The 14,942-nt window shown below is 34.8% G+C and overlaps 1 protein-coding gene across 1 annotated transcript in view; it reads right to left on the reverse strand.

Annotated features, from left to right (window-relative positions):
- Positions 1 to 3,609: 3,609 nt before the first annotated feature.
- Positions 3,610 to 14,942, reverse strand: part of LOC150097461 (coiled-coil domain-containing protein 43-like) — a 63,355-nt gene continuing 52,022 nt past the window's right edge. The window contains exon 5 of the mRNA XM_090407238.1: positions 3,610 to 8,510. Coding sequence (XP_090263364.1) covers positions 8,323 to 8,510 — 188 coding nt within the window. The 3' untranslated portion in view covers positions 3,610 to 8,322. The remainder of the gene's footprint in view (positions 8,511 to 14,942) is intronic.

Raw genomic sequence — 14,942 nt, forward strand, 5'->3', positions numbered from 1 at the left:
TCATCTGTCGGCCTCATATTTTTTCAAATTCTTTGTCTACAGCAGTACACGAGACGTCATGTAAAATTGACCAAAGCTCGTGATTTAAAGTTCTTCAAAAGTTCACAAAAGCTCTTCTTCAAAGGCACGAATAGCTTCGTTAATGTCCGCTAAGAGAAACCGCGTGGCGGTGATTTGTTCGCAAAGCAACGCATAGCTGGCATGGTTATATATACGGAGACCTTTTTGTGAAACAAAACAGTGCTTGAATTTTACACAATTCGGGATTACCTGATTATCCCGGCAGTGTTTTAAGAAATTAGACTATTTAATTGTCTAGACAACTTCAACTGTATTGGCGGGCCAATACAGCCACAGAGATGTGTGCGATCGCATCTCTGTGGATGATGTTAATTCTCATAGACAGACTTATACGTTGGTTATGCATTACTAAATCACTTAAGGAATTGAACAACATAGATAAAAATATAAATTAAATTACACTTTAATAAATATTTCTGATATTTTGGCAACGTCATGTTGCCATCTTCAAAAGGGAACTTACAAAAAAAGGCACGTGCACGTAGGCACTACAACACAGTAACTGAGAATGAAGAGATGAAGCTATTGTTCTCCTAAAAGTCCTGATGGTGCCCTCTAGCAGGCTAAGTAGGTGTTCTTGGCTGTTGGGCTGAAGGTCTGCTGATGTAAGCCTCCCAAATTTGGGGCAATCGCATACAACCAAATTTGTTGAGGTTTGGAGAGTTTCTTAGGGCTGAGGCTGATTCCATAGTCTTTCGAATTTGTATTTGCTACGGTGTATTACTGTAGCTTTCTTCCACCGTATTCTGTGGCATGTATCCAGAGCATGGTCTGCAAGACCAGAATGGCTGTACTTGTGAAAACGGATGTAGTCCTTGTGTTCAGAAATTCTGATATTCGCTGTCTGCCTGTTTGGCCAAAGTAAGACAGTTTACAGCTGCAAGGGACCTGGTATACACCAGGTAGGTCTAGGGGAAGTGGTTGGTCTTTAGTGGAGCGGATAAGGGATGCCTATGGCCTGTAAGAGGAGGTCAAGTCATGTTTTTTTAAGATTTTGGTAATTTTTTCCAAGGTGTCTCAGATGTGGGGAATGGTGATGGATTTAGAGTAATCCTTGTTATGGAGGAGGAGAGGGTTGTGATTTGTAGGTTTTAATATTTTTTGGATTTTTTTTTTTGGGGGGGGGGGGTAGCCATTGGCTGAGAAAGTGTTGAGGATGTGATTTAGCTCAGTGTTTAGGGCCATATCGTTAGAACAGATTAGTTTAGCCCTGTTGTATAGTGTTTTCACAACCCCATATTGTTGTGAGGGGTGGTGGTGGGATTGTTGATGAATTTTGACGTCTCCTCCTTATTCACAAATGTCCCACTCAAGGAAACTTTAGAGCTAATCCAAGCTAAATTTTCTTCCGATATCTCAGCCCTATTTGAGTTCACAATGAACTCAGGCTATTTCGTTTGGTAGGGAAAATTCTACAAACAAATAGAGGGGACAGCCATGAGTTCACCACTCTCCCCACCCTTGGCTAATTTCTGTATGGAGACCTTTGAAGTAAAAGCCTTAGCCTCTGCCCCACAAAAACCAACCATATGGCTTCGCTACGTTGATGACGTGTTCGCTGTTTGGCCACATGGCTCTGATACACTCCTTTCCTTCTTAACACACTTAAACAACCAACACCCCAGAATCAAGTTCACCCTGGAAAAAAAGAGGAAAACAACAGCCTCCCTTTCCTAGACACACTAGTCACCCGCCAGCCTGATGGAACCTTGGTTTTCTCAGTTTATAGAAAACCCACCCATACAGGCAGGTACATTCACCAACAATCCCCCCCCCTCACAACAATATGGAGTGGTGAAAACACTATACAACAGGGCTAAACTAATCTATTCTAACGACATGGCTCTAAACACTGAACTAAATCACATCCTCAACACTTTCTCAGCCAATGGCTACCCCCTAAAAATATTAAAACCTACAAACCACAACTCTCCCCCCTCCACAACAAGGATTACTCTAAATCCATCACCATTCCCTACATTCTAGGCACCTCGGAAAAAATTACCAAAATCTAAAAAAACACGACCTGACCTCCTCTTAAAGGCCATACAGAAAATTGGCATCCCTTATCCGCTCCACTAAAGACCAACCACTTCCCCTAGACCTACCTGGTGTATACCAGGTCCCTTGCAGCTGTAAACTGTCTTACTTTGGCCAAACAGGCTGGAGAGCGAATATCAGAATTTTTGAACACAAGGACTACATCCGTTTTCACAAGTACAGCCATTCTGGTCTTGCAGACCATGCTCTGGATACACGCTACAGAATACACCGTAGCAAATACAAATTTGAAAGACTATTTATGGAATCAGCCTCAGCCCTAAGAAACTCTCCAAACCTCAACAAATTTGGTTGTATGCGACTGCCCCAAATTTGGGAGGCTTACATCAGCAGACCTTCAGCCCAACGGCCAAGAACACCTACTTAGCCCACTAGAGGGCACCAAGGACTTTTAGAACAATAGCTTCATCTCTTCATTCTCAGTTACTGTGTTGTAGTGCCTATGTGCACGTGCTTTTTTTTGTAAGTTCCCTTTTGAAGATGGCAATGTGACGTTGCTGAAATATTGGAAATATTTATTAAAGTGTAATTTAATTTATATTCTTATCTACCTTGTTCAATTCCTTAAGTGATTTAGTAATGCATAACGAACGTATAAGCCTGTCTACGAGAATTAACATGATTAACACATTACAAAAGAGTGCTCGTTTGACATGCTCTTCTTTAATAACATTGTTAAAGAAAAGTAACATTAAAACTATACTGATGTAGATTTCCATATGAAACTTTAAAAAAAAAAATATATATATATATATATATATAAAGCATTATTAAAAGAAAAAAAATAACACTCTTGCCTTTTGAATATTCAAGACAGTACCTTCATTATATCTGGGAGGGAGAGACAGGAAAAATATAGTGAATACAATTTCTGAATACTGTTTAAATTTATGTGAAGAATGTAACTTTATAAACCTTTGTGTACTACCCCAAATATTTTGTTATATAAATACTGTTAATTTAAGAAATTTCATTTAATTAAATAGTAAAAAAAATAATCAAATTAGCAAAACAAGTGTTCTCTGCCAAGTTGGCAAAATAAGACCCAGAGGAAGACCAAGATATAAGTGGATTGATACAGTAAAAAGTGCCTTAGAAAATAGAAATATAAGATCTGATAATGTTGGAGTCTTGACAGGTAACAGACTGATTTGGAGGAAAATTGTAAGTAGGAAGTTAGTAATGATATAAATTTTTCATGTATTACTATCATATCCTGTACATCCCTTGAGGATATATATATCAGGAATTTGATGATAATGAAAAATAATTAGTGGATGAAATAAAGGAAATAAATTCAGTATCCTTACATGCACTCGGTAAAAAAAATCAGAATAAAGTATATCACAAAAAAAGAACATTAGTCATATTTAATTCAGCAGGACTAAATGGTTCCTTCTCCCTTGTATTTATAAGAATCATTTTTGGTCTTCACTTTATCGACAAGGCACAACAAAAATGACTACATTTTATTGTTAAGTAAACAATTCTTTTATTCTAAACTTATTTACATGTAGATAGTGCTTCTAAATTGCACTCCTAAGTATAAAATATTATAGAACAGCAATAATAGCTTTCATTTTCAAACCAACATTTATCTTGCAGTGAAGATATCCCAGTTAACAAGATGTCGAAGCAAAAGTTATATGATGCAATTTCTATTATTACAAAGAAATTCAAACGTCCACTTTCAAACTATACATGCAGTAACGTTTTTTAAATGAGTGAAACTCAATCTTTCCTTTTTGTGTGTAAAACATCTTCCACTGCAAGAAACAATCATCATAAAATTGAAAAATAATCGATAGAATGCACTTCATTCCTATCTGACAATATATAGAGAAACTGAGAAGTGCTGTATTCTACATTTGGGAAATTTGTTCGACAATGTAATTCTTGAATGAGACTAACAACTGAACTCTAGAATAATAACTTTTATTACAAGAATTGGATTTTAAATGGTCATTAACAAACATTTAAAGGAACAACTAGTTTCATCACAAGGGATGGTTGGGTTCTTCAGGGTAATAACACAAAAATGAGATACAAATTATCATAAAAAAACAGCAGCTATTCCAGTATTAAACTGAAGCATTAATTAGATTGCTTAACTGGTATGTTAAGCAATCTAATTAATGATTGATTTACAGATATCATTTAGGATATGTTGTCATCTTTGGTTGAGAGAATGAAGTGAATGAATGACAATGACACATTCTTTAATCCTCCAAACAGAAATGTTTGCTTCAAGATAGAGGGCTTTGTCCTATTCGATATCATGATGTATGTCAGAAGAGTGGTAAGCTAGTCCCAATTTTTCCCCTTCTCTGTTATAAGCCATATCACTAAGATGCTACTTCTTTCTTATTCTGAACCTTCTTTTCAATCACTTGACATACCTGATTTGAACTTTTCAATTAATCTTCTCCAAAGAATACTAGAAAAGAAACGATGTGTCCTACACTTCACTGGGTTCTCAATTTTTTTTCAATTGTTAATACTATAACAATTTCTCTCCATTATTTATTTTTTTTTAAAAAAAAATAATTTGTACGATGGGGTCTAGAAAGTTCTAATAACACCTAAAACAAAAATGACATTAAAGCAACTGATATAACCACAAGAAAGAACATAGTAGCAGAGTTATGAAGGTAATTGATGTTCGTATATCCTCGTATGTTCTTTCTTGTGGTTGCTTTAACATCATTTTTGTTCTAGGTGTTTATCAGAACTTTCCAGATTCCCCCTTGTATTTCTCTTATTTTTAAGTTTATTGACTCTAAAGAAGCCACTTTAGTGGCTTCTTTAGAGTCAATAGTGTCCCTAGTGGTGACATTAGTCAGTATTTGTTTATTTTCTGTTTTATATTTTGTTAATGACCAATTAAAATCCAATGCCCCTGTAATAACTATCAGCAGTCATTCATCCGGTTTACTTCACAAACTTTTTTTTTTTGGGGGGGGGATTTTTTTGGGGGGAATATTAATATACATTTTCAAAATTGAGAAATTTATGTGTTCACTCACAACAGATGACTTAATGACAGCCTAGCAGAATAAACTTTTAATCTTGGCATGCACCTGAAAATGAATGAGAAATCTGAGAATATGAATTTATCATATTCAATGGCTGTTAAAATTTGCCAGTTAATTAGACATAAGATTATGAAAATTATGGGCAAGTGAATTTTCTTATATGGCTAGTGGGATCCATAATCCCACTAGCCATATTAAAAAAAAAAAAAAAAAGGTTCCTTGTTTGAATGAATGCAGTGGCCTCATATAATGATATTGCATACACCACAGATTTTGAAATCTGAAAATTTCTCCCTTTTTATTTTCATATTAATCACCTACCCAGCTTGGCAGTTAACATTTTTAAAAAGTAATTTCATAAACTTTAAAATTTGGTACGAATATATTTTCCATCAATCATATTAATTTCATGATGTTACTATGACATTATGAACTCTTATTTGTATTCACATAAATACAATGTATACATACAAAATATAAAGTAGCTTATTTAGATAATTTATTCTTTATCTTCTATTTTATTTATATTGCATATATATATATATAGAGAGAGAAAGAGATCTGTCATTCTATTCTGCTACTGATAAAGAACTGTAAATAGTGCTAGTTATTACAGTAATACCCTGCTTATGATAATATGCTCATATAGCAATTTTCAATTATGACCAATGTCCATTTATACGATGCTGCATTCGCTCATACGATGATTTTAGCAACAATGCTGCCACGAATCAGCTGATGTGTAGGTTTCTTGAACTGTTTGTTTACAATGTCATTGCTCACTACATCTCTCTCTCTCTCTGTGTATGTTTTGGTATTTTGCTATGAATTATAAACTGTTTATAACTAATGGCAGATACAATTCAAAGCAAGGGTGCTATTGCTTCCAGTGAAAAGAAGATGACATGCGAACCTATTACATTAGATAATAAGATTAAAATTATTAAATTTAGTGGCAATCAAATGCTGAGATAGCTGCAGACTAAACTTATGTTTAGTCTGCAGCTATCTGCAGCATTTTTAACAACAGCACTGCTGCAGCTATCTGCAGCAGTGCTGTTGTTAAAAACAAATACAGAGCAAAGAGTGCTACACTAGCTAATACTACAGTTATCTGTAAACGTGACAATCTCATTGCCAAAATGGAAAAACGTTTAATGGTGTATACTAATGACCAAACGTTTTGGCATATTCCCTTAAGCCAAGCTATTCAGAATAACTTTTACATTTGCAAAAAGTATTTAAAATTTTTTGTTTCTGTTAGTGACATAAATTAATACTTTGTCATCTATGAACATATGACTGATTAAAAAACATTATTAAACCATTACATGCATCTACAAATGAGAAAAAAAGAAGCAGTGATTCGCTATATAGAATATATACAGTAGTTGGGAACTTAAATGTGTCATATGACCAGAGTATGCTGTACATACCTGCACAGGAGCATGACCTCCCATGGTAGCAATTATCAAGGTCTGGGGGACAGCAGTGTTTTATAATTAAAAGCTAATGAATTACTTCAATTTTTTGAGAAGGAAAAATTGGAACAAAAAGCCAATTTTACTATGAATTCGAGGAGAATCTTTTTCCTTTCTCATCCTCTGGCAATATGCCTAAAGGTCACGGATTATATAGATTACTGGCTGTTATTTCAGTGTGTGGTTAAAAAAAAAAGTTTCTATGAGAGAGAGAGAAACACACTTTTGAGACCTAGTAGTTCAGTTTCTGTTGATAAGGCATAGAAAATGTTCCTAATGGACTTGAGATGTTATCTGAAGTAGTTCCAATCAAAAGAACATATTCACAGGAAGAGAGCAGATGTAGTAAAATTGCAAGTTTTCCACTTGGTTATACTATAAATTAAAGATTCCAAGAAATTATATTCTTGGTTTAATCCTTTATCCAAGTGTAAGCAAACAAAGTTCACCTGAAGTAACTTAGGACTGGGTAATTCATATATAGAGGCTAATGACTTCACATCACTTGCTTTAGTATCTCATGATGCAAAGCACATATCCTTACGGACATTATGGGAAGGGCCACTACCACTGATGAGACCACAATAAAGGTCAAAACCGTCTGGGAAGTGACCCTTCCCATAATGCATAGCATTATACATGCCTGTAAGAATATGTGTTTTACATTATGAGATACTAACGCAAGTGATGTGAAGTCACTAACTTCTATATATGAGTTGCCTAGCCTTTAGTTACTTCAGATGCAAACTTTGTTTGCTTACACTTGGATAAAGGATTAAAACCAAGAACATAATTTCTTGGCATCTTTAATTAAGATGGAGTAAAATGTCAACATAGGGATTTGAATCACTACCCCTCCCCCCCTTCTATGCTGATAAAATGTGCTTTCCCATGCAAAACACTGTTGTTGACTAGCACCCTAAAATACTGACTACTGATTAATGAATGATAAATTAACTGGAACTCTGAATGCAATATATAAATATTCACCATTATAAATTTTATGTTGGAGGACTATATCTGGGAAGACAAACCTTTTTTTCCTGGAAACTGCAACAAGACATTTTGCTGGTGAACAGATAACAGAAAGATAATATAATGTTACCAAACTAAAAATTTGAACACACATGGCAATTAATAATCTGGGTTAAACATCTAATTCACTACATTTAAGTTTTTGACCAAGTACAATAAAAAAAAATAAATGCACAATGATGCACACAAGAAAATGACAACACTGAATATTATTTTACTCATAACTCTTATTTAATTTCTAATTTATAATGCTTGAAGTTTTAAATATCAGAAGCATACCCTAAAAACATGTCAACTTCTATTTCAATTAAGAATCATATCAGATCTAATGCCATTAGAAGGAAGATTGAGTTAAACATGTATTGAACAATGTCTCAATTTAATAAGTTAACTAATCTGAATGGCAAGATCATGCATTTAGCAAAAATAATTTTGCTTATAATGTGCATATAAAATATCTGTTCAACTGTAACGCTTTTCAAACACCATTCATTCCTTTCTGAAGTTCACAGAAATTAAGAAGCACATTTGGCATCTACAATTGTGTAATAGGAGTGTAAAAGGCTCTTGCTTGCACACACACACACACACACACACAAAACCAGAAACACTGAGGTGTATGCATTATGCTACCGCCTGCGTTCTCCTTTCTGAGTACGTTTCTTTTCTTTTTCTTTTCTTTCTTGTTGCTGTTGCTTTTGTTTTTCACGATTTGACTTATCTTGCATTTTTTTCTTTTCTGCTTCAGCTTTGGATTTTTCACGTCTTTCTTTATCAGCATGTGCAACTGCTTCAGCATTGAGATTTTTTTCAAGAGCTATGTATAAGTTATGAAAAACACATTTCTTAAAATACAAAAAAAAAAAAAAAGAAAAAAAAGTATATCACAGTTCAGATTCACAACATGATAGCACGTACAAAGTTGTTTCACATGTTAAAAAAAAAAATCTGAATATTGATTTTTACCAATAACATTTTGCTTTCTGTATAGATTTAGTACCATGAATCTACAAATTTTATTTCAGGCTAAACTAAATTTTCATAAAAATTATCATTCTGATATGTGTGTGTGTGTGTGTGTGTGTGTATATATATATATATATATATTGGATAAACAGTTTATTAGATACTCATGCATCTGTAATAGAATTTACAGCCAGATCACCTCTCTTCCACACTATAAATAAGATAGGCCAATATTAATTGCATGATGTAAGTGACTAAGCATAGCATGATAGCCAAACCTACATTTGCAAGTACCAGGTGATTATAAAATAACATCAAGTGTTCAGAGCCCTCTAGCGAGTAATGTATTGGATGAAACACACCAATATTCGGTAGATGTACACAGTGGAACATGGGGATTCGATTTAACAAAAGAAAAAAAAAAAAGTCGCTAACAGGGGAAATTTTGGCACTGCCAAATTAATTTTAGTAGGTATGACTAATGAATGACTAAATGGCAAATGAGAGACAGCACACATCAATTTCATGACGTTTATTGTTAATTACAAATGAGGTTCAATATGACCACCATTCTGATGTTCCAGGAACTGCATATGGTGCACGACATTTTCCACAGTGGCTCGCAACATATTGAAATTGATTTGTCTCATGTGTAACGTTATTCGATCTTTCAAGTTGGAATATCGGGTACATGTCCTTGATACACAATGCTTTTAAGAAATCCCCACAGCCAAAAGTCACAAGGATTGAGATTAGGCGATTTCGGTGGCCATGGCATGGGAAATGCACAACTAATGATTCTTCTGTCAGAGAAATGTTGTCGCAAAACACGCTGTACCTGAAGTCCGATGTGGGGTGGTGCACCATCCTGCATGAAGATGGTCAAATTGAGACATTGTCTTTGCTGCAGTTGTGGAACCACAAAGTTCGGTAGCATATTGGCATACCTGTTAGCATTGATAGAACAGGTCACTGGTCCATTTTGGCGATTTTCCTCATAAAAGTATGGATCGATGATAAAAGATGCCGTAAAATCTGCACAACACTGTGACTTTGGGCGAGTGGATAGGCATCTGCAGACACACATGCGGATTAGTTGCAGCCCAAATGCGACAGTTGCATGTGTTAATATCGCTGTTCAAATAAAAGTGCGCTTCGTCACTCTACAAAATCTGCCACGGCCATACATCATCCACTTCCATGTGTGCTAAGAATCTCAAAGATAAGTCGATTTGTGTGGTTGCATCACCAGGGCGCAATTCTTGAACATGACTGATTTTATAGTGGTAAAATTTCAACATCTGATGTAGGATTTTCCACACTATTGTGTATGTGATATCCGTTTGCCGGGATATTGCTCGTACACTGCTGGTACCCTGCACATTCGTCATCTCCTGTTCCACAATAGCAGTTGCAACTTGTTCAACTTGTTGGTGATTGATTGATTGGTTTGCATGCCTACCTGAACTGCTAGAGTTCAGTAGTTTCAAATCGCTGAATCAGTTTTCGTAAGTTTGTTACGCTAATTGGTCCTTTTTGTAAATTTTTCATACGCCGAAAATCACTGGCATTATTGTTCCACTGAACAATAATAGAGTTTGACTAACAAAGCACGCTCACGTAAGGTAAGAGGCATCGAAAAGCAGTTCGTCTACGAATGATAAGAAATCTCACAGGCTTTCCTTTTATTGCATGATCGCTCACAAGAAACGCAATAATGCAAATTAATGCATTTTACTCAGTAAACAGTGCCAAAATTTCCCCTGTTGGCGACTTTTGGTACTTTTTTTTCCCCCATTAAATCGAATCCCCATGTTCCACTGTGTACGTCTACCAAATATTGGTGTGTTCGTCCAATACATTACTTGCTAGAGGGCTCTGAACACTTGACGTTATTTTATAATCACCCGGTATAAAATTGCAGAAACAGGTCCTCTGCTGGGTGTTCATATGCTATAGTATTTGGTCTAACAACTAGAAAACATCCAGCCCTGGTAGTCCTATGGCTGGAGATAGTTTGAGAAGTCAAAGGAGTAAAAGACATATATATATCCAAACAAATTTACCACTCAAATGTTAGTGGAGTGGTCTTCCAAGGAGCAAATGAGAATGCAGTGCTTTGGACCCTTTTTGATTGGGGCAAAGCAGAAGATTACACTAAGTTCTACTCAGCTTAAAACAAGAAAGCAGAGAAATTGACATGAGACAGTTGAAGAGCAGACAAAAACGATCAGAAATCGTGATCGTGATTATGGTGTTCCAGTTGATTCAAAATGGTGGCAGGATATGGTGAGAACAGCATGGATCAATGAATCCATGACAAATCCACAAATGCAGGCTAGTGGCATGGAAAGCATTTTCATCATGCACTAATATTAATCTAAGAAAGCTTTTTGTTATGGAGCTCCCTACTTTAATGAACTGTTTTTGGCTACAGCTGATTTATGATTATTTCATGAGATATAGTTAAAATTATGTTTGTGAAGAGAAGGCATCTATTTCACCACTCAGTTAAAATAATTATATCATGAACCTGTCTCGGCAATTTGGACTACTACTTCTGAATCTGTGTAGTGAATTTGTGTTTAAAATTAGGATTAATTGTTTTGAGGAAAAAATTAAATTTAAAAATTTTAAATATGGAAGCATAATGAATAAAATGGGATATAAAATGGAGATTATATAAAAGTAATGTATAAATTTCTCTGCTTTTTGTTTTAAGCTGAGTAGAACTCAGTGCAATCCTGCTTTGCCCCAACCAAGAAAGGGTCTGAAGCACTGCATTCCCATTTGCTCCTTGGAAGAACACTACCATTTGAGTGGTAAATCTGTTTGGATATATTGTCTTTTACTCTTTAGTGAACTTTGGATATGGGAATACTAAATTAAAAGAAATTATAGAAATAATAGATAAAATATAAAATATATGAAAAAGGATATGAAAAGGTAAAGATTTAAGAAACCAGGATATAAAATGAGTAAGATCAAGTAAAAATAAGATTTTTAAAAAATGCATAAAGATTTAAAATATATTAAAAATATATGTATGAAATTTGGAAAGTAATAACAAGTAATGAATGACCAGAATGAGAATAATTATATATTCATTTTACGGGATGTAAAACCATTTTAGACATATTTTGGACTCTAACATGGTAGTTGTCTCCATAATTTTCCATAATGTATTCTGATCACCGTGTAAGCATGAAAGAAAGGATTCTCATCATCCATGGAGATGGTACTCACAAAAGTTGCAATCAGTACGCTAAGCTAAAAATACGTCTCCATTTTGATCAATCGGCTGGCCTTTTTAAAGAGATGCTGAGAAAGTAATCTTATTCCTAACTGCATCAAGCTGAAAAAGAAATTTACTTCAGCAAAAGCACTTCGTATATATGCACGCACAGAGAAGGCAATACTTAGAGAACAAATCCAAACAGCCTACAAAAATCTAGCAATAACTTAAAATCAGGTTTTAAATTTACAATCCAAATTATCTAGTTATATGAATCCAGATATTTTGAATGTGCTTGAAAGAATCACTGATAGTGAATCTCTAACACAGTAGTTGTTTCCATAATTTTCCATAATGCATTTTGGACATAAATCATCTTCAGAAATGTAACAGAAGAAGGATTAGTGGCACTTCCTATATAGATTTTACTGTGGGGTATATTTGCTTTGAGGGTTGCAACTCTTAGTTTGATTAAGGAATTAACATAATGAATTAAGTGATACGAATGATTTAAGAAAATCTGTTTCAAGTGAATTATCAATTTAAATCTTGGAGAAAAGTGGTATATTTGTACTTTTATAAATTGTATTAGTACAACCCAGCACTTAATTATGTTAATTCTTTGGCCAAATTAAGAGCTGTCAACCTTCAAAATAAAGCAAATATTATTATTATTATGATTCAGAACCTCCATGGAGTCACAAGACTCATTCAGGAGGCCCAGCCCTCGAAAACACAAAGTCTATCATACCACTCTTTGAACCCATTGACTGCTTGTAATTTCACCAATCTATCAGGCAATGCATTCTATGGTTCAACCACTCTCCACACAAACCATTCCTTACCCTCTTGCTCACAACTTCCAGGGATGATCCCTTGTCCCCCCCCCCCACTCCACCAAATGAAAGAACTCCCAGTGTCACCCTGTAACTACTCTCAAAAGTTCAAAAAGTGTCAATCATCTTAAGTCCATATTCCCTCAGCCAATCCTCATAACTAATATTGCACAGTCCTGATATCTTTGTTATGCACCTCTGCATTCTTTCCATGGTTAATTTATCCTTCAAATCCTGGAGACCAAATCTGAGTACAATAGTCCAGGTGTGGTCTGATCAGGGCTTTACACAATGGAATGACAACTTTATCTCTGCTGATTAGCATCCTTTCTAGTATTGCAGCTATCATCTAGGTAGGGATCCCAGATACATTGGGAAAATATATGGGACACTTATGACTGAGGGTGAAAGTTTAGTACGCGCATCCATCACATATGCCAGTCTTAAAAAATGATTCTAACTTTCCAAGTGTGTGTGTGTGTGGTAAGGTTTACAATGCACACACTTTACTAAGTATAAGTAAACAAATAGTAATTCAATTGTTAGGCTGCATATTTTCATTAAGCCACTTTAAGTTGCCTTCAAATGGTTTTTTATTTACTATTATAGATACAAAATAGATTGTTAATACAGTAATGCTCTTCTCACCTGACAATATTCTTATTAATCAATCAGTCTTGCTCACTCTTGCAATACTTTTCTGAAGAATGAATTTCACTTAACAATTGTTTGTTTTTAAGAATCATGTCATCATGAAAAGCTACACAATCCTCACTGAAGAATGATTTTACAATAAGCATTGATTTTACAGTTTTTACAATTTGTTTTTCTCATCAGTCCACAGTGCATTCATGCGAGAAAATAATCTTTCGACACACGCATTTGTTCCAGGGACTTAACGAACTCCACTACTTTCTTTAAATTTGATAGTTCTCCTTCAACATTTTTTAAGAGATCCACCCAGACTTCATCTAAATGTTTGGATTTCAACATGTCCTTCACTATCTTCTTTGGACTTCAGAGCTGTTTTCACTATCATTACTTCATCAAACAAATCAGATTCAACAATGTTTGATTTGGACTATTTGAAGAACATTTTCCCAACATAATGCTGTTCTCAGTTTAACCCAAGACATACTGTCTAATTTCGACATATACTGTGACCATTCTTTTATATATGACACACGTGTTGTAGAAATCAATTTAATGAGATTGGAATGCCTTTTCACTAATCAATCCTTCCTCTTGCAACTCAAGAAGTAGCTTCTTTTCTGTAGTAGTTGTCAAATTTTCATCTCTTCTCATTTCAATTTTTCCAACCAGTGACTGTATAATTGACTGTGCTTCAACGAAAGATATTGTTTCGCCTTCTATGCTCCTGATAGTAGTATGGAACATTTCACATTGCAACTCCAGAAAAGTAGAAAACAGCTTCGACACTGAGTTCTGGAAAAGTCTTTAAACATTGTCGGACATTTATCTATTGAAAGAAAATAGGCTTTGAGTCCTTCATACATTTCATTCAACCTTTTGATAGCTGGATGCAACGACAGCTACCTTGTCTTCGAGTGTCCTAGAACTGTTTTATACTCATTGTCCATAAATTCACAAAATTCTTTTAGGGACTGGACTCTTACAGAGTATATATAAAAGTGGTGAAATATTTTAGCTATAACAGGCTCAATGTCTACAGGCAATGTATCAACTGCAGTTTGCACAGCATTCTTTAAAATATGAGCTGAGCAACCAACTCCAATCAATCTGCTGCCAAACCTAGTTCTCAATTTATGGTACACGTTGTTTCTTCCCTATCTCGAACATCCACCGAAGTTAGTATTAGTATTGTCTGCTGACAAGGCTATGACTTTATCTTTAATCTTCCAAGATTTTATCAAATCCCATATGTAATCCGTAAGTCGTTCTGCGCTTTCACTAGGAAGGTCAGTAAATTCTAGAATCATGGTTTTAACACCTTTTTCTGGAACGAAATATCGAACTATCAATGGCACCAATTTTGAAACACTATGGTTTGAAGCGTAAATCAGGATAGATATATAATTTGCTTTCTCTATTTCCAGTTGAATTGCTCGATTGCAAATGAAGCCAAAACATTTACAATTAACACTTGTGTTTTTGTTTGCCCACACATAAATTTTCTATCATATAACTTACGTATTATTTTAGATGTACAATCCATTGATCAAAAACTCTG

The sequence above is a fragment of the Typopeltis vanoorti genome, chromosome 17 (assembly GCF_054136105.1).
Source record: "Typopeltis vanoorti isolate ZY-2024b chromosome 17, IOZ_Tvanoo_1.0, whole genome shotgun sequence".
Lineage (NCBI taxonomy): Eukaryota > Metazoa > Arthropoda > Arachnida > Uropygi > Thelyphonidae > Typopeltis > Typopeltis vanoorti.